This window comes from Coffea eugenioides, chromosome 2 (genome assembly GCF_003713205.1).
Source record: "Coffea eugenioides isolate CCC68of chromosome 2, Ceug_1.0, whole genome shotgun sequence".
Taxonomy (NCBI): Eukaryota; Viridiplantae; Streptophyta; class Magnoliopsida; order Gentianales; family Rubiaceae; genus Coffea; species Coffea eugenioides.
The window spans coordinates 63,730,155-63,751,222 of record NC_040036.1 but is presented as its reverse complement, the minus strand read 5'-3'; the positions used below and the strand labels follow the sequence as shown (position 1 = coordinate 63,751,222).

General features: G+C 35.7%; 1 protein-coding gene across 3 annotated transcripts; it reads left to right on the top strand.

Moving 5' to 3' along the window:
* The first annotated feature begins 5,782 nt into the window (after positions 1–5,782).
* On the top strand, positions 5,783–20,562 carry LOC113760871 (translation initiation factor eIF-2B subunit beta). Of its 3 annotated transcripts, none has more exons than XM_027303610.1 (11): positions 5,783–5,905; positions 6,013–6,087; positions 6,193–6,347; positions 6,785–7,072; positions 7,320–7,449; positions 10,281–10,388; positions 10,499–10,601; positions 10,689–10,814; positions 16,411–16,604; positions 16,792–16,919; positions 20,177–20,562. In XM_027303610.1, the coding sequence occupies exons 2-10, from the start codon at positions 6,035–6,037 to the stop codon at positions 16,880–16,882; spliced, it is 1,248 nt and encodes a 415-aa protein (XP_027159411.1). In that variant the 5' UTR covers positions 5,783–5,905; positions 6,013–6,034; the 3' UTR covers positions 16,883–16,919; positions 20,177–20,562. The 3 variants fall into 3 exon arrangements, with proteins under 3 accessions (XP_027159411.1, XP_027159410.1, XP_027159409.1); XM_027303609.1 differs by having other exon boundaries at positions 20,088–20,562; XM_027303608.1 differs by having other exon boundaries at positions 20,073–20,562.
* The last annotated feature ends 506 nt before the right edge of the window (positions 20,563–21,068 follow it).

Genomic DNA, 21,068 nt, shown 5'->3' with positions numbered 1-21,068 from the left:
GAGCAAGCAGGTACAAGTACACCCCCTAAAATTGGAAAGGGAAACGGGGAGTACGACAACCGAGGGTGTCACGTGATGTCTCTCAGGAGGGACCGGTCTCTGCTACTCGTGGTCCCTGTGGATATTGCGGAGGGCCAAATCATACGGAGGCAAATTGTTGGAAGAAAGAGGGAAAATGTCTGCGCTGCGGAAGTGCCGATCATCGGATTGCTGACTGCCCAGTTCGATTGCGAAAAGGAAAAGGGACCCCGCAACCCACTAAGACTAACCGTGGACAGTCGAAAAGGAAGGGATTGGATTGAAGGTACCGGCTCGAGTATATTCTTTAGAACACCATCAGGTCCCTGACTCGTCTGAGAACGTAGAAGGTACGATCCGTTGAGTACCTTAAATTTTGATAGATTCCGTTGATAAGAAAATTTCGAGAACGAAATTTCTTTAAGGGGGAGAGAGTGTGAGGACCCGTAAATTTTCTTTATCTCATAATATGTTATTTTCTTTTCTTGCATGCCTTTTCTTCATGAAACCCTATTATATTGCTTTTTCGAGATTTTTTAAGTAAATATAGTTTTAAAATCATTTTTCTAGTATAAGTTAGTTTTTAAGATTTTAAGAGTGTATACTGGATGTGGGACCAACTAGTGCGGTAAGTTCGATAAAATTCGGCCAATTAGGTTAAGTTGTGTATACCGGGTTTAATTTATCAGGTGTTAAGAGACAATTAAAGGTTACCTAGATGGATTATCATTGGAGAGACAAAAGGATAAGCTTTAAGCCAAAAAGTGACAAGTGTCACCATTCAATTCACCCTTGGACTTTGACCTTTTACTCTACCTTTACTTTACCTTTCCTACATATTAAAAATTCACCACAAAATCATCACCATACTCATCCTCTTGGCCGAGACTTCTTGGAGAGAAAAGAAAAAAAAAACCTTCAACTAGTTGATCCAATTTCTTGCACAAATCTTGTGATTCAACCGAAAACTCTCGGATTCACTCCGTAGAAATCCTTTTTTAGGTGGTAGTGACTAAGTTGGTGGAGTGGTTTGGAAAGAAGAGGTGCTAAGTTGTTTGTTTTCTTGAGGTTACAAGGTGAGTTGTTAAGAACTTTTCCCTTTAGCTTTGATAATGTTCAAATGGTAGTTTTAGTGGCTTAATATGATGACATATGGTGTGATTATGGTTGGAAGTGAAGTTATGATGGATTTTGATTTATTATTGTTATTTTTCTGCTTTGTATGATAATCATGGTTTGGTCATGGATTGAGGGCTTATTATAGTGTAATATGGAGCTAATATATGTTGGATACGATTGGTTGCGGAAATTTCTGGTTAGCGAAGAAAATGACAGTTTAGGGTTGTAAATTTCTCCTGTTCTGCCCGGTACTGTTAGATCTAGTTAGAGGCCGAATTGGCCTTAGCACAAAACATGAAAGTTGTAGGAAATGATGTTTTATAGATGTCTATAAAATTTTAACTCGATCGGAGTACAGTACCATGTGAAATGACTGAAATACCCTTGACTACCCATAAACCCTATTTTCGCGGACAGTTTTCTGTCTTCGTGGAGATTTCAATTTTTGACTCTGAAAATGCATGAGTTAGCTTTGGAGGTTTTCATAGGAAATGTAGTTATATGTCTTGGCTTTGAAACGCCAGAAGATACACCTCAATCGGACTTCGGTAGCCTGAGTTATTGTCGTTTAATCATAGTGCGGTTAACTAGTCTGATTGTGAGATGCTGGTTCTGTAATTTGACATTTTGACCTAGATACACTATGAACTGGACTAAGTGGTCTTCATCAAATTTGTAGGCCTTTATCTTAGCTTCGAAACGATATAAATTTCACCCCAATCTGATAAGCGTAGCTTCGATTGTGTCTGTTCCGTTAAGAGACATCAAACCTGCTATTTAGCTTTTATTCTTAAAACTTGATTTCTAGTTGCATTCCTAGACTTGCTTTGTATTTGGATGAATTTGAGCCTAGTTGAAGGGCTATTGTATTGAGATTTCTTATGTGTTGAATTGGACTGACTTGAGGAAAAATAATGAAGCCATAAATGGCTGGAATATAGCAAAATACAGAGGGCATGCTGCCCAAAATTTTAGAGCTACGCGATTCCTTCAAGTTGAGTTGATCTTAGTAAAAATGAAAGGTTTTGAGGGTTGTTTGTAACCCTAGGACCAACTGTTATCTTTTTGCTCAAAAGTCATATTTATATTCTTTTGTATTAGTATTTAACCTGAAAAGGCGTACGACATGTTGTCGAGTCTCTTTTATGCATTCCATTTACTGGGTTTGTGGATGTGCGAACTATAATTGTTTTATCTTGATTATTTTAGGGTTTCTTGGCGATTAAGGCCACTTTGGGTAAAAAAATTTTTGAAGTATCTGTACTGGAACCGGTGAGTGTACCACTCCTCTCATTTGTTACTTAACTTGATTTTTGCCCCTGCAATCTGCGATTTAAATGACTGCACTATCTGTTTATTCTGTTTGAGATGAGGGTGTATTTTATCACACTCGTTCTCTTGTCTGTCCATATGCCTATTTACTGTGTATAATCTGTTAACTGTATCTGAGTCTGTTCGGACGTCGTTTGGAAGCTGGTATCCAACGACCTTTCTGTGACCTCTGAACTCGACACATGTGGCTAGTTATTCAAGTCGGGCCGGCAAAGATCTGGTCGATTAGATAACGAACCACGGTAGTCTGTTTTGGGAATCTTTGGGTATTGAGACTCTTGATTCCGGTATACTCGAGTATTACCATTACTGTTCCTGTTCGGCGTTCGGACCCGGTAGGGGTATGTTTGGTGGACGGAAATTGGTGTAAAGTGGGGTCTACGGATATGTTGGTTCTATTTACGTTAACGGAGAGTCAACAGGTTCGGATCAAGTACTGCAAATGGAAATCTGGCTCCTGAGAGCCACTTGTATCCTTTCCCTTTGAATCACTGTGTCTAACTGCTTTCCTCTATATCTGGTATATGTATCTGCTTTCCTCTATATATATTTGGTATATTTGAAAGGCCATGATTTTACCCTATATGTTTGGTACCTCATTGATCGTAACCTCACCCCTTTCTGTTACCTTTGTTTTCCTTACAGGGGACAAACTTGGAAATCACGGTTTTGGACGAAATGGGTCAAGTTAGCATATATGTCATGTTGTTAAACTCTTTTGAAAACGAAACCCTAATTGTATTTTGTGTAGTATGTATACCCCGGATTGCCATGTATGTTAATTTGTTCAAGACTCCAATGTAAATATATGTATAAGTGTTTAACCTTGTCTATAAAATATATTCCGTTGAAACTATGATTTTATGGTTCGGTAAGCATGTTCTCACCTTAATAGGTTCCGATTGTTCGTTTTCTTTGGGTCCTACCGCGCGTACTATATTGGATTTGTGTGAATCGACTCCGTAGTCCTGGCGAGAGTTGGGCAGGCGGTCCGCCGAACCCTTTGGTTCGCCTTAGGGTGAGGTGGGGCTGTCACAACAAGCCTATTTTATGTGATTTATGATTGAAATAAGTATGAGAGGGGTTGTTTTGGTGACAAAAATGAGGTGAGGCTCGCTGGAATTTGCTTGCTTAAACCGTGAACTACATCCTAGGTTTTCCAGCTTATAACTTCCATTTTGTTGTAGTTTTTCAAAGAGTTTCATGCCTTATATTCACACTATGAGGCATTGCATGATTTGTACTTGAACCATGAAAAAAAGTTGAGTTTTTGGTTAGCAATCCACTTACATGTAACCTGTTGATTGGTTTGGACTTAGGTTATATGTGATTTCTTGAGTGCACTTTGATGGTAGTGTAAAAGCTGAAATTTTGACAAAATCATGTGTAAAATAAGAGGAAAAGTGATGGTTTCTTCTAGTATGCTTTCTAATTGTATTTGTTTCACTTTAACCTCGAGGTTGGTTGTCTTTTTAGCTATTTGTTGCTGAAAATTACAGCCATGAATTGGAATGAGGAACTCCTTGGTTACTCATGTCCCTTGGCATATTTACACTTTTGCACTAGTAGTTACTTGGATTTTCTTTGGTTCACCTAAGTTTTGAATGATTGAACCATAATACTCTATCTTGGTTATTCTTAGGGTTTGTTGGTGATCAAGGGTATAACCCGGAGGCAAACTTTTGACGTTATTTTGTTTAAACTGATGAGTATCAAGTGCATGTTTCTTGATATTTTGATATGAATGATACCTCGGGTTATGTGTTGAATATTGAACTTGATAAGGCGAGGGTGTACTTTATCACACTTATTCTCCCCTTCTTGAATGATCTTGTACTTGTTTAAATTTAATTGACATGTACTTGTGTTTGTGCTTGTGCTTGACTTGTAAGTGTTGAGCGGCAGCATGTACCGCACTAAATTCGAGTGGGAGGTGCCTCTCATTCCCGTCTCAATACTTTATCTTGATTAAGTCGATTGGAAAATTATCTCATCGACTCTACTGTTGAGCGACAGCATGTATCACACTCAATTCGAGTGGGAGGTGCCTCTCATTCCCGTCTCAGTAGCTCTATCTTGATTAAGTCGATTGGAGAGTTATCTCATCGACCATCCTTGTTCTTGCTTGGATATACTCGAGTATTCCCACCACTGTTTCTGTTTGGTGTTCGGGTCTGGTGAGGGGTATGTTTGGTGGACGAAAAACTGATGTAAAGTGGAGATCTACGGTCATTGTTTTCTCTCTTTAAACGTTGACGGAGTGTCAACGGGTTTGGAACAAGTTAATGAAACGGGGAAATTGGCTTTTGAGAATCATCTGTATCCTTTTACTTGAATGCTCTGTATGAGTTGTGGTGTTTACTTATTTCATTATTTGATACTTATATTTGATCGATTAAAAGTTTAATTATGTGATTTGTGACTGTGTGACCTTTTGGCACCTCATTGTGAGAAAGCTTACCCTATTACTCTTTGTTTTCCTTACAAGGGACAAAGTTTTGAAAACGTGATTTTGGGGAAAGAGTTGAGTTAGTTTTAGTTTTGTTTTGTTTTGTTTAACCTCCTCTGTATTTGTATACTTCACATGTATTTGTATAAGTTTAGATACTTTGGCTTGTATTTTAAGTTGAATCTTTAGCGACTCCATTGTATATAGTTTTGGTTGATGAATGGAAGTTAAATTGCGCGTTTTAGTACTTTATGTGAATTTTGATTTAGTAATCCTAGCGAGAGCTAGACAGACAGTCCGCTAACCTTTGGGGTGGTAGGCCCTAAGAAAAGGTGGGACTGTTACATCAAACACGTTAGTTTTGACGACTTTTGTAATGTTTTTCAATTTAGTTCAAACCACGAGGGATTGGATTATAAATTTTGAAATTACGTGAGATTTTTCTGCATGCTCGTTTAATTACAAGTAATTTTTTTGTTTTTTACCCTTGATAATATGGGTCATATTAAAAGTCTTAAAATAACCTCTAAAAGATATACTTAATAACTAAATAAATTTTAGTAATTCCCATCCTAATTTTTTTTGCCACTAAGTCCCTCATAAAACTTTTCATAAAAATTTCCCCCTACCTATTAGAAGGTAGATAAAACTAAAAACAAAAAAAAAAATCACAGGCCTTACAAATCTTGAAAGCCCTTGTTTGGATAGAGTATTATTTAAAATAATTACTGTAATACTTTTTGTGATATAATGTATGTGAAATAAAAAGGTGATTAAAAATATAAAAAGATGGGTTGAATGATATATTTACGATACAAACAAAAAATATTTTGATATCCAAACACAATCACCACAAATTAGAAAACCTTCCCAGCTCAAAAGCCACGAATCAAATTCCCTCCTAAGCCCTCGCTAATCCCCCACCAGAACCCAACTACAACAAAGAAGTTATCACTTTTGAGCTTCTTCGATTGCCTCCCTTCATCTGTAATATTCAATCTATGCAATCTCTGTACAAAAGTTACTTCAATTTTTCAATTTTGTACACATCTTTCTTTTCAATTATGTATTCATATAGTTTTCGCTTAATTCAGGTGAATTTGTCTGCTGAAAATCATGCCTGACGTGCATGCTCTCGTGAACGACTTTCTAATCAAGCTCAAAAGACGGTAATCCATATGAGATTATTCCCTCGAATTTTTCCAGAATATGAATTCTGTTTATTTATTTGTTTGTTCATTTTCTGGTTTCCATTTTGTTTGTGATTAAACTAGTAAAATTGAAGGCTCAAAGGCCACGGCGAAGGTAACCGCGGAAGTGCTGAGGTCATTCATTTCGCAGCAAAGGCTTCCCAATACAAACCAGGCCGGAGCACTAATTGACGCTGTTAAAGCTGTTGGAGAGCAGCTAATAGCTGCTAATCCTGTTGGTATGTAAAATGAAACATTATTTGTTTTCTGTTTTTCTTTCTTTTTTTTTGTAATTTTTAATATAATAATTGTAGTTTGCGGTTTTTCAATTCTATGTTAGTTTAAAAACTGGTTAGGTATTTTATTTATCACTGATAAAACTGTTCAGGGTATTTTATTTATCAATGATGCAAGGATAAAGAGTAATTATTTCTGGCTGAGCTTAAACGGAAAAGGAAAAAAAGATGGTGCAAAACAGAAAAGAATTAACTGAAATGAAATGTATATGTATAAAAATCCGTTGTGCTGTAATTGTACGTTTTCATCTCGAAAATAATTGAATAGGGTGGAGAAAAGTGATACATAATTTTATACATAATTGTGGCACTTATACCATAATTTGCTTACAGTAATTTGTTGCTTGCTTTTTCACGATATTGGATATGACTGGTTGCAGAGCTTGCTGTTGGTAATGTTGTAAGGCGTGTTTTACATATCATTAGAGAGGAGGATCTCTCTCTCACTGCAGCTGCAATTGGCGGGCTGAGTCTGTCTGCTGGAAGTGACGATGAAGATGATGTTGGGCATGATGAACATCCCGCTTTATCAGCAGCAGCTGTTGCTGCTGCTGCCAGAAGCACTTTGAGGCCTCCCTCCTTGCAAACGCTTCTTGAGGATGTACCACATACAGCAGCTGTTCCTCATACATCTTCTTCAGGAGGCGATTCTGAGGGAAAAAGCAAATGTAAGTATACCATTTTCTCCATTTATATAAATAATCCCATTATTGGTTTCTAGACGGTTGAATGTGAATTCTTGGTGATTATAGATCCAAGCACCTTGGTTTCTCTGCGGTAGCCATCATGGCTAGTGATTATTCAGTAGTTTACCTATGCTGGTCACCTTGTGTACTTATAAACCATAATTTAATATGTTGGTGTTGCTTTTAAGTGTCTCTGCATTTGACGTGTGCTGCTAATATTTGTTCTCAGCTGCTGATAAGAATTCAAGCACAAAAAGGCTAAAGCATAATGTCATTGAGGCAGTTAATGAACTGATTCAAGACATAGTCACTTGCCATGAACAGATTGCCGAGCAAGCTGTGGAGCATATACATCAAAAGTATCTTTCTTTAATGCTTTTGTGAAAGTTCTTTTATACTTCTAAATACCACTTAAGTTTGTTTTACGTCATCAATCATAGTGGGAACAGGAAATATGTGCTCATGTTATTTATCATATTCTCAAATGATTGAGTATGATCAATTAAAGTTACCTTTGTCATACTAGCATGTTTGTTTGGTTGGCTGGCTGTGGAACTAAGTTCAATACATGCTATTGCAGAAGTCCAGTTACAAGATTCTGTGGGATATGGCTGAAATATTGCCTTCATGTTGGCTACCCACACTAGCTAAAAATGCATTGTGGGAATTGGATTATATATTCTCTAGATAATTTGTTTTCCTTTTATTGGTTTGATAGAACTTCATTGAACTGAAGTTGCCTTTGCTTTTCTGAAGACAATAGGAAATTATCACTTACATCTTTGATTAAATCCATTTTCTTTGGGAGTACTAGATTGATCTTTGCAATTTTCCTCAAGACTGCTAACTTCATTAAGTTACTATTGACAAATCTAGCTTTGAGTTCTATCTTAATTTTTGTAAAATTAGGTAAAGTATGTCACTGTAAGTTTGTCATAACTTAATGACATTTTGCTGTGAAGGAGGATAATAACAACTCAGCTTTATGAATAAGTAGGTTGTAGTGTGCTTTTTCTCAAGAGAGTTGATGAATGTCTTACCATGTAATTTTTATAGTCATTGAACTGAGGGCTTTGTTTTTTCATTATCTTGTGTTTCTTGATTGTTTTTCATTGTGTTCATTTATTTCTTTTCCCAAAAGTTTTGTTTGGTAGTGCTTGCTTGGAATTATGGGAGCAATTGATCTTAGTTGAGTTTTAAGTGAATAAGCTTTTCTGAAGCTGAATTCAAATGATTGGACTTGAGTGCCAGGTTTCACATCCTCTGTCAAGCTGGATTTGGTTAGAAAACCTTTAGAATTGATTATTTAGATGCAATATATGTAAGCTTGTGTTCCTTTGGAGTTCTTTTCAGCCTTGCTAGGCCTGTTAAAATTGATTAATATGCATAAACAATTAGCCTCCATATGATTGGAAAGATATGGGAAACATTAAGGTATTGTCCCGAAAGAAGAGAATAATCAATATTAGGAATTTTCCCATGTTGTCAGAGTTGAATTGATTATCATTGAAAATGTCTACAATAAAAGGTCAACAAAGGTATTGGCGATCCCAGTGAGCTCGTACAGACTTTGGACTAACTAATCTTGGCTTATCTGCTTGTTTAAGGAAAGTGTGGCAACATCCTAATTATAAAACTCAAGCGGGTAATGGTGGTGTCTTTTTAGCTGAGCTTATTATAATGATTAGTATTTTCGAACTACCAGCTCGAGGAGAAATTTACATTAGCCAGGTTATATAAATTGATGCAGCACAAAGAATCTTTAAGGTTAGAAGATAGTTTCAGCATTTTAAGCTATCAAAATCCGAGAATAAGAGTGTAGAAGTTGGAGTTCAGCAGGAAGCAAGAGAGTGAGAGAAGGAGAAGTAAGAAGCTCTAGGAGTTCCACCTAGACTTCCTTTTGTATTAAGCATATGAGCGTAGGTTGCCTTCATCTCTGAAAGAAAGCAAAGTTGTTGTCAAAATGCTCAATAAAACACAATTTCTTTCCATTTCAACCTTCCTAAGCTATTACAACTGACATATATAGAGAGAGAGCTAGCCTTCTGTGCAGAGACGTTTTAAGCACCAAGGGAACATTGTAGCTAAGAAAATTTAACAACTAAGAAAGCACTCAGTGAAAAGATGTACATCCCCAATTAGATTTGCCACCCGTAGGGGGCGACCACCAAATTTGAGTTCTTATGTCCAACACTTAGACTTCTAGAAACTCTAATTTCAGATAATACGTATGCTACCTCTAGTTGATTAAAATAAAGGCAAGCACATGGAATCAATTGAAAAAAAAGCAAGGAGCTCCAGACTGTTGCTTTCTGGAATTGTCCAAACAGTAATAGATTTTTTCTTCGCATTCTGCACATCAGCAGTAGAGCCTTCTTCAGCTATGATTTTATAGAAATCTCAGTGATAGCTTGTGTGCTCATAGACATGGTATGGATCTTGCTCTCAGTTAAAGGGAAAGCTAATGGCTCAGCAAATGGCCTATCAGTATGATCTTGCACTCTTGCCAAATATGGTATATTAGCTATTTCTGTATCACTGAATTGGGTGATCTAAGATCCCATATGTTTATTGCAACATGTGGTTCAACTGTATGACGGCTTGGTTAGTATCCTACGCCTAGCACACTACATTTTGAGCAAGTAGTGATTTCGGCTGCTTACCTTTCTATGGGTAACTGTTAGGTCACATTGGCCAGCTTGCCGTCATTGCTTCTCAGTATCTTCTTCACTCTTGTCTCTGTTTTTTCTTCGAGCTTACTTTGCATGTCCATTTCAATCCCTATAAATACTGAAAATTCAAACCTCCATAGAGATAATCATCTCTTACCATTGCATAAAAGTATGGTTCAGACCATTTGCTAGAGTGTATGGATATGTGATTGAAACTAGAATGAAATAGAACCAAATATGAATATAGGCAAAGGAGTGTGTTGGTTCACGTTTTTGCAGCCTGAGATCTAATTGGAAAATGTTTGTAGTAGCTTGAGCTTAAGTCTAGCTCAATAAATGCTAGTCAAGAATTGATTCAATTGAGGTCCAGTATTTACATTTTGTTTGTCTTTCAATATGTCGAAGTTTATGTGGTGCTACCCCTTTGAACCTTTTAATTAGTATGTTAGTGTATTTGATATGATACTAGTTGATTTTAATCTGATTATCTGTTGGTTGTTATGTCTCTTTTGTTTCAGTGAGGTAATATTGACTTTGGGCAGTTCAAGGACGGTAGTGGAATTTCTGTGCGCTGCAAAAGAGAAAAAGAGATCATTTCGTGTATTTGTTGCAGAGGGTGCTCCGAGGTGAGACAAGAGGCTAATTACTTTGTCAGATACCAAAATACAGCTTCTAGTATGTTTAGGTTTCCAGTATTTCCCACTCTTTTAATTGATTCATCTTCCGCTAAAATCAGATATCAGGGACATACCCTCGCAAAAGAGCTGGTTACAAGGGGGCTTCAAACCACAGTAATTACTGATTCTGCTGTCTTTGCAATGATTTCCCGTGTGAATATGGTATGCAGTGATTGTGGCTTATTGATTATTTTCTTTTTTAAATTCCATCATGCTTTTCACTTGATTATTTTTTTTTCCTTTTTTAAGGTTATTGTTGGAGCTCATGCTGTGATGGCTAATGGTGGGGTTATAGCACCTGTTGGATTGAATATGGTGGCTTTAGCAGCTCAAAGGCATGCAGTCCCTTTCGTTGTACTTGCAGGAATTCATAAGGTTTGTTGGTGTCAAAACTCAGCTCAAGCAATAAATTACAAGATCAACTTGTTTAATTTGCAGAGAATGGATGTAGTTACTACAGCTTGTAGTTCGTTTCAGAGCGAATGAACTTGAAGTTTTGGATATTACTTTTGATACATGAAAAGTAATAAGGAAGAGCTTGTAGATTTTTCTTGTGACAGAATACTAATATTGAGGTCATGGAATTTAAATGAAAAAGAAGATTTGAGCTGTGATGCAGTAAGCGTGTTAAGTAAATGGCTAAAAAGCTAAATTCGAAGACATGTAATGAGAGTAGTAAAAATTCAACAGGTGCTTCTTCGGGATGCCCGAGAAGTCTAATTGTTTATTTACCCCAGTGGATGGAAAAGGATGAAAGAACAAATAACCTTGGACAATTATTTAGAAATGATTGTAGGTTATATGGAGTTTCCAACAACCACATCTGAAGCTCTGGAAATCCCTTCATTGGCGATTGTTCAAATGCATCTCCAGGTTGCTATAATTGAAATCTGATTGCTGCTAGTGCTTATAATCAAATTGACTCTTTGGGAATTTTAAAGGCTCTTAGTTGACATGATTTATTGATTAGATTGATAATAAGTGCTCCATCATGGAACTCGTAGAAAATCTTTTTCTGAAATATTTTAGGCGATTAATGATAGAATTCTGTTGCATGTTTGATTTTATCCAAAGTTATCATTCTCAAGCAGTTTAATCTTTAGAATATGTTCTCTCACCTGAATTACAGTGTCTCTATTATGATTAATGATGAGATCCTATATGTGTGTGCGTCTGTGTGTAGGTTCATCTGCAGTTAGCATTCCTATGCAGTGTAATTTACTGAATATTGTTTTTTTCCCCCCTGACCTCATCATGAAACAATTCTATTCTTGTGATTTCTGAAAGAATTCAAGTGGAAAATATGTTTACATTTAAGTGCAGTTAGCATTCTGAACTAATGTGGCCTCACTTGTTTTGTGGATGGGATAAGGGAGTCATACCAGGATTAGTTATCCTGAGGTGACTCATTTTTCATTTGTTCATCTATGTAAAATGGTTGTTTGGAGTTTGGATAGTGTTATATTGTTCATGCATTTTTGGAAGTCCAATATTATGGCTGGTAAGTATGGAAATGATTTAATATAACATGGTTGTCTGAAAATAACTTTGAAAAGTCATTTTATCACATAAAGCTGTCTTCCTAGGATAAATAGTACTACCTTCCCTCTGGGATTATTAATTTAGAATAAATGGGATTGGTAAAATCAACCAAACAAAGGATGACATGAGATTAGTAATCCTATCCTTTTTTTTCCAATAAACCAAATGGACCCTGTTTTAGAGCTACAAATAAAGTAGTGAGTCAATTCAGTTAGTTTCTATGTAATGAAGAATGTTTTGCCTTTTCATCTTAAAAATACCAGCAATGAATATTTGGAATGTGCCAATGAGAATTGTTCTGATTTACTTCTTTGGATTGAAGAAGTAAAATGTTAAAATGAAGTTAAAAATGTGAATGTCGAATCTGTTAGTGTGTGTTTATGATCAATGAGCTCTAATGTGCAGACTGAGGCACTTATGAATGATATGTTTTCCTTGTCTATTAAGGATAAACCATCTCAACCATGTTTTCTTGTTTTGTGAAAAGAAGGTTGACAAAAAAAATGGGTGATCCACAAAGCATATGTCAATGAGCTGAAGCTATGTCCTGAAGTATCAAACCGAATTTCGTTATCTATTGTCACCTATTTAAGTACTTCAGAGAACCAATTGATGGTGGAATTGTTGAAAAAGACCTTCTAGCTTCCTTTCATGTCTTGACTAATCTAAACAACCTCATAGTTGAGCTGGCATCAATTTCCTAATGGCAGAGGAGTTTAAGTGTTCTAGGTAGAGTGATTTTATAGTTAAAAACTGCACCTCATGTTTCTTTCTTTGCTTCCTCATGTGTGCTTATTTGATAGAGTTCTACACTTCATGCTTAAAAATGTCTTCCAGCCCTATTATTCTAGCAATAAAGGTAGGAGGGGGTACCTATTCCCCTCTGAAGATTGTTGGCAATAACAAGATGACTTGTATGTATGTGATAAAATTGAAGTTTCTCTGGTATGCTGGTTCACTTTCTGTTATCTAGAGTTTAATGAAATAGTTATTAAGATGTCTATGATGTAGAAAGTTTCATGTTGCAAAAAATTCTTCAAGGGAAACCACATTAATTTGATTGAGTTTTGCTGCAGGGCAGAATTTTATTTTTTTTGTTTGAGTAAATGGAGTGTGTACTAAGATGCAGTTCTATGTTTCATATATTTCCTTTATTTTTGCTGGGGAATAGCATTTACAAGACAACTTCAGAATTGTGACCTGGCTTTAGAATCAGGCAAGAGATAATTTAAAACATCTTAGTTTAATTGGATTTTTTTCTAAAATGGTTGGGCTGTCTCTAGTACAGCATCTGCAGAAGTGTTGGTTAGCACATTCAGAAAGCCGACAACCAAGTTAAATGACTTGTTTTATGAATTTGTACTTGGTGGATGAGGTCCACTTATCAGAATATAATCATTTTTCTGGTTGTTGGAATTATTCTGAATCTTTTGAAAGGAAAAATGCTATTTGTTGCCTACTGAGTGGCACCATTCTTGGATAGCTACCACACTCAACAGAAAGTTTATCCAGTGTGGATATGACATTTTGCTTCTTAAAGTTATGCATAGCCTAAAGAAATTATTTTAAGTAAACGAAGGCAAGATGCAACTTTGGATATAAGTTAAAAGTAATGAAGGGGAGTTTTCTTTATGTGAGGTCAGTCCAAAATGTTTGACACATCAAAACTGGGGGAGATCTCTGATCAAAGTTGTCCTTGCCTACAGAACCACCTATTAATCATGAGTATTTTCTCCTTCATATAAGGGGTAATCCATAACTGACCATTCTGTGAGATATAAAAAATTGAACAAATGATAAAAGCTTTTGAACGTAATGGATAATAAAAATCATATTTGGGTTGTTATGGATAGTAGAGTTTGTGTTTCATATCAAAATCTGTCTACAGAAGGTAAGTTGGCTAAACATACAAAATTGTTATATCCCTCTGCAGAAAGTTGATATTGTGTTACATTCCTCTGAATTGTCTTGGTCAATTGGATACCTTTATGTGTTGGAAACTCTGAAAGCAGATTCATTGTAAAGTTGGCAGTGGAAACAATGAGGAACAAATGGGGGAGCACATATAGTGTTTTGAGTCTTTGGGGTCCAAGTGCTAGTTTTATCTGTTTGGCTACCATGATCAACATTCAGACTTCTTAAATAGCAAAATCTGTTTTTGATATAATGCTAATGAGCCCAAACTTTTCTGAGATCTTCTTCCCCTAATTTGATTTTCAAGAATGTTTGGTGTATGTTACTCAAAATTGCTTCTAATTTGAAAACGTTACTTAGTCAAGTAGAAATCTAGGATACTGTTGGACCTTTCTGAATATGCAATTTTTTTTTTTGGGCTATTGATCAGAAGACAATGTTCATCAAGATCCCATGTCAAAAGCCTGAAAAGGTCAGATTTCATGGACATGTTTGCATACTCAAACAAGATATTGAGAGCGAATATACATTTGAGCTATTGTACAAAGACCATATAGCAAATTTTAATAGGTATACGACTACATGGTGAGTGAGTTCATATACTGTGGTCTTAAGCAAGGTCCACGGTCATTGTGAAATCCATTAAGGCAATTTGATTGGACACCACTGATTTCCACCATTGAAGCATAAAGGGTTTCTTATTCAAGAGACAGAGACTTCTGTTTCAGCACCTCGTGAGAAATATCTGAAGTCACGTGTTTGTTCAATTTGGGAATGGGGGCTTTTCTGTCAACGTATCAATCAACTGTTGAACAGTAGAAAAAATATTAAATTGACTTGTCACGTTCTAATTCTTTGTTTCTTGAACAATTCAGAGGACATTTCTTTCAACGGGGGCTTTTCTGTCAACGTATCAATCAATTGTTGAACAGTAGAAAACAATATTAAATTGACTTGTCACGTTCTAATTCTTTGTTTCTTGAACAATTTAGAGGACATTATTACCTTTGGCCTCAAGCCTGTCTTATATTTTTTAACGCTAGAGCTTAGAGAGCAAGTTATATATAAAAAAAGCTCAATGTCCAGCATGCAGCTGCCTATTGGTCCTTCTGGGGCACAGGTTATCTGGTGTTGAGTAGAATAGAAGTTGTAGTCACACTTAAACATATCTTTAGATGTTATCTGCTTTGACAGATTACATGAAGGGGCATTTCTTGTTTCATTATGTTAGCTGATTATGCATTTTGATTGTGAAAATTCAAATTTTCTTTTTCTGATTTTTTGTATTTGCTTTAGCATCTAGAATTTAGATTTTTAATAACCAGAAAAAGCTAAAAATTGCAACCTACGCAAGTGTAGCTTTAGCTAATCTGATTAACAGCTGAACTTTCTGTGGACAATAATTATTTTCCAAACTTGTTTAAACTACAAAAATATCAAGAATGAAATACAATTTAAGTTTGATGTTCAACTTTTTAGAATGTTTTTATAATGTATAACTATCAAATACTTTTAGGTGGTTTAATTTTTATTATAAAATATGTGATACAAGAAAGTTACTTATTCAACATGAAATTTCTTATATTCAGCATCTGATTGCATTTCGGTCATTTTCATCAATAATAAGTTTTTACAACCTTTGAACATCCAGGTTTGAACATGTTTATATCAGTCTTTTTTTTTTTTTTAAGAACATCCATGTTTAGTTTTTAATCTATTTTTTCACAACAAATAGGAACATCTGTGAGATTGTGGGAAATCTAATCTTCTAGAGTCACTTCTGAATAATCAGCTTTTGCCAAATGTATAGTTGACGAGACACTGGCCCCAAATTTAGGGCTTGCATCTCTCAGTTAGAATTTCACACTTTTACATCTTGCTTATTGATTTTGGCTTATGGAACCAAAGCAGTGGTAGCAGTTATATTAAAAAAATCTCAACCCTTTTAGTATTGTGCTTTCATGCATTTCAGCAGGTTTGTGAGCTATTGCTAAATGTTACTTAGCTTAAAACAACTGCATGATTGATTCATTTGGCCCCACTTTACTGTTGTGGAATACTTTTTGCTGACACTATTTGTCTGTTCTGTTAACTGTATTGGAAGTTATAAACCAGAAATTGGTTTTGTTCTTCTGTGGTTTCTTGAATCAAAGAATGAGTCTGTGCTGTAAGGGCATCAGTTTCTTGTCACTGATCTAGTGATATGCCTGACAAGCAATCTTCAGCAGTTTGAATTGAATTCCAACTGATCTGTTGATCGTGCAATATATAAAATAGCTCCACTACCTCACGGGCCTTTTCTATCCCATCCTTTAAGGCAATGTGTTAGCTATTATTATATCTAAAGTTGGACTACATTGTATGTGCTAACTTCTTGATTATGTTTGAGTGTCTAATTTGACACACTCCCCCTATCCCTATATGTGCAAGACTCCAGCTCGCTGGTCAGTGTATCTCACCACTTCTTACTCATGGAAGTTTATGTTAGCTAACTACCCTTCTGCTCATGTTGCAGCTGTGCCCTCTCTATCCTCACAATCCAGAGGTCTTACTGAATGAATTGAGGTCCCCATCCGAGCTCTTGGACTTTGGGGAATTTTCTGATTGCCTAGATTTTGGAAGTGGCTCTGGTTCTCCTATCCTGCATGTTGTGAATCCTGCATTTGATTATGTGCCTCCAAATCTTGTTAGCCTATTTATTACTGATACGTAAGTTTAATTAATGCTTTATAAGATGTCTTTCATAGTTCTAGGCAGTACCTATTACCTTTAGTGTTTTTTTAGTAGTTAAACTAAAATATTTTATCTAAGAACTTCATGGATTAAATAGCTATACACTTATTTTAGATTTCTTCATTCCTGGAATTTTTCTGATTCATTATTTATTTTTTGACAGCGGGGGACATAATCCTTCATATATGTACCGACTTATTGCTGATTATTATTCTGCTAATGATTTGGTTTTACAACGGAGATCAGCTTCTTGATATTATATTGGCCACCTCTGTTTCTACACATTATTAGGTGAGCTTTCCCATTGTTACTTGGTGAATTTAACATATTCCATTGATAATTATACATCTTACTTTGCCCTTTCACTACATGTAATCAACGCTATAATAACAGCAGCTTTCTTGCAAATTTTATGAATTGCCCGACTTGCCTGCATGAATTCACATAAGCCAGTTGCAGTTCTCTAGTCGCTAATGAAAGAAAACTGATATATGATTCTAAATTGTGTCCAGTGTTCGACCCATGCATTTGGTAGCAATGCGTCATCTAAGTATGGATTAGTTTAATGCAAGAACTTCTTGGAGACCATTAATTGTGAGGACTTGAGTGTGAACCACACAACATAGCAGTTAGTGGAGACATATATTAAGTAAATAAGCGTGACACAATGGTGTGATTTCAGATACTGTAGCCTAAATTTAGGTTAACACTTATTAAGTAAATAAGTGTGACAGAATGGTGTAACCACTTGCCCTAGGTTTTCTATATTTTACATTGAAACTAGGCACCCTCTAATGTGCTTCTCTTTCTAATGCGAGCTATAATCTTTCTAGAAGCAATTTTGCTAGATCCAGGTATCCTATTATGTCTCGGCTACAGGTGTCAATCATAACCTAATTATGTTGATCCGCCCAAACGAGCCCATTCATAAGTGGATGTGTGTATGGATGAACTTTGAATGGGTTTAGATGGGTGATTCAATTAAACCCATTTAATTGGTGGGTAATTGGTTGATCTGCATTAACCATTTATACCCATTTAAAAATAATTGCACATTTAAACTCAATTATTGGTGAATGTAAGCGGATAAATTTGAATTTCTTACCAACCCAATGCCAATAAATGTTGTTATTTCTTGTCAAACAACATTTGAAAGAACAAAAAAAAAAAATTTTCAAGCGGGTCATTAGTGGGTAATTCCATATACCCATATGGGTATAAATGGGTTGATCCAATTATATACGTTACCCATTTGTGACCCCTTCAAACCTGCTCAAATCACCCATTTTAACAGGACAAGTAGAATATTTGACGTCGAAAACCCATTTGTTGTGTGGGAATGAGGATAATAGGTTATCCATATTGATATATTGGGTGTGTTTCCCAGAACGAAAGGTGGTTTGAAGGAGAATCACTAGTTTTGCAACTAGGAGATTGCCTAGAGGAAGATGACAGAGAGGGAGAGAGCGAGAGAGAGGTAGTCTCTCTTGTTCTATGCGATTTACTGTCTTTAGATTTTCTCTAAAATCTCACACACCTCGATTGGAAGTTATTTCTTGCTAGCTTAAGATTTGAAATTATATATAGACAAATAAAGATTCTAGTTCCATTGACTTTTTAGCTGAACCTTTGCATATAAGACATCCAGCTTTTGTTGGCTATGTACACATTGCTCAGTTTTTAGTAGGCTAAAAGAAATGTTGCCCCATGTATTAAGATCATGCAGGCACAGATATGAAGTTCAAAATAACTACATTCCTGTTATGATTGAAGTAGTACTTTACAGGATATTGAATTCATGTAATTCAACTAAGGGTATGTTTGGTTCCCCATAGAATTGGAGTGTAGAATTGGAATTGGGGCCCCAATTTCAATTCTTGTGTTTGGGTACTATAGTTCCTGTAGAATTAGAATCGAATTGCAATTCCAAATTGATCGAATTCCATGGTTCCAATTCTTTGGCTGGACCAAAGAATTCCAATTCCAATTCCATGGCTGAACTCCTAAATCGGGTCAACACGCGGGTCTTGTACGGGTAAAATCTCAAAAATGGGTCAACTATAAAATTGATGGAAAAAACTCAAACCTCTCTCCTCTTTCCATTATCAATCGGCATATCTAGTGCTCTGTTGGAGCATTCCTGCCGCCGCCTCCTCCAATTGTGCTGCCTCCACCCATCACTTTTGTTGCCACCTCCACTTCTCCATGCTCCACTCGCTGCCCATTGCATAACTCAGGTTGAAATTTTGGGGTTTTAATTAATTTATGTCAGTCTCCTCCTTCCCTTGTTTATGTTGACTTGTGCATCCACCTCTGCCAGCCCTGTGTTGCCCGCCTTTGAATCACACCTCTTAAGAGTCAACAAATGGGCGTTCCAACAGCAATCTTATCAATCTCCTGTCTTTTTTTTTTTTCAAACTTCCTAAAATTGTGTTTCTTTCACTTTTTCTTTTTTGCTTAAATCACTTTGTTTGCATATTCATATATGGGACTTTCTTGTAAGATGCAAAACTCAAACATTTATAGTAGGTAAAAGGTATGACTTCCCTCTCCAATTCATATAATAGAGTAGGTTTTTAATTTTCTAAAATTTAAAGTTCTTAACTTAAAAAAAAATAGGTTTTAACTTGATAAATATTAACTACTTTTTAAGTTAGAATATATAATTAGTTTTTATTTAATATAATTTAATTAAGAATAAAGGAAACAAGAGTCATATATATATATATATATATATATATGCAGAAAAGGAACTAATTGGTTTTTTCCTTTAAAGCTTTAGTAACAATTAGTTAAATGCAAGAAAAAATAAATTATTAAAGGCACTAATTGGTTTTTTCATTGAAGCTTTAATAACAATTAGCTAAATGTTAAAAAATTATTACATAGGAAAAAGAAAAAAAAAAGAAAATTTTATGCAAGCAAATATTAGATGGAAACAATTCTAATTCTTAATGAATTCTTCTCCCATCCAAACAAAGAATTTGAAATTCGAAATGAATTCTGTATCAATTCTATGCATTTCCCAAACAAAAGAATTCCAATGTTTAGGAATTCCAATTCATACAATTTTAATTCTATAGAATTTCAATTCCAATTCTATAGAACCAAACGCACCCTAAAGGATTTTACCGGGGCTTATATTTGGATCTGTTTCGGTATTTGACACTGATGCATTGCATCGGCCTTGTTATATCCAACAATAATACTTTTTCATGTCTCCTCAATTGCGAACTAGGTTATAATTAGGTCCATTGAAGTCTCTGTCATGGCAGTATGTCACTATGTGCTGTCTTTGTTTACAACTTTCAATATAAACTGGGATTTTTACCGTATCAGAGGATACAACTTAGAAGTAAATGCTTCAGAATATAAATCAACATAGATTGTTTGTTACATTTTATTAACTTCTTTAACCCTTTTTATTTTGTTTGATTTTTACAGTTTCTTGGGTTTTAGGTAGTTCCATCATATGATGAAGTTGTGTTCAATTAACGAGAATACACAGCAGTAGGATGCCACAAAAATGAATGAAACAAAAAATGCAGGTATGCAACAAGGATAGGTGCGGAGTTCTAATGAGTCCCGAGGGGCAAATTTTCTGCGGACAGACAAAATGAAGGTAAAAGAATGCGTGTGACTTTGATGAAATGATGCATTCTTTTTGTGACAACCATAAGGGGGTGCAGTTTTGACCGGTTTGGGAGTTGTATGCGGTATGCCATTGGACTTCTAAGAAATTTTTATGTTGTATTTTACTAGAAGTTTGTCTGCAAAATTGAACTTTCTTCAAGGACAATTGCTGTGAAATTTTGGAATTGCATGCTTTTATTTAAGCAAAGAAAAGATCATTTGGGGTGGTGCAGCAGACTTCAAAGATTTAAAGCTACTTGTTAAAAGAAATCTTTCAGTAACTGTTCGCAATTTGGTTTAATCTGTTGTGACGTTGCATTGACTTCCTATGATTCCGACTGATCGCCGAATCAACATCTGCAAAGGGGTTTGCATCTCACTAGCAAAAGATTGTTGCTGCTCTTTGGAATATGAGGCAAAATGTTTAGCAGGGCAACGATCAGAAGTAATCCTGCTCTTTAGCGGTGCAACTACTTTATTTCAAGTACTTTATCTAGAATCCAAACCAATTCGATTGGTTCCAGCCGTTTTTATATATCTCTGGATTTTCGCACTATTGCTGCCATGTCTCGAATATGTTATGAGGAATGGATTCAGAGCAAAAATAGGTCAATTCAGATGCATGCTAAAGTGAGTTAACACTCTTGTTAAGCAAGGACGCTATGTGAATAAGAAAATCTAAATTGTATCACACCTTACATTTAAGCATGTATGGCTAGGATAGAAGGATGTATAGTTTTTTGGTGGCAATCTATGTTTTCTTACCAGCCAACGACTTGTGCGAGGGCCAAGACCATACCTGATTTG

Excerpts from the sequence above, each read along its gene's own strand:
- LOC113760871 (XM_027303610.1), top strand. The coding sequence starts at position 6,035 with ATGCCTGACGTGCATGCTCTCGTGAACGACTTTCTAATCAAGCTCAAA. Across the intron at positions 7,073-7,319 it reads TTCTGAGGGAAAAAGCAAAT|CTGCTGATAAGAATTCAAGC; the intron begins GTAAGTATACCA and ends ATTTGTTCTCAG. Across the intron at positions 7,450-10,280 it reads GTGGAGCATATACATCAAAA|TGAGGTAATATTGACTTTGG; the intron begins GTATCTTTCTTT and ends CTTTTGTTTCAG.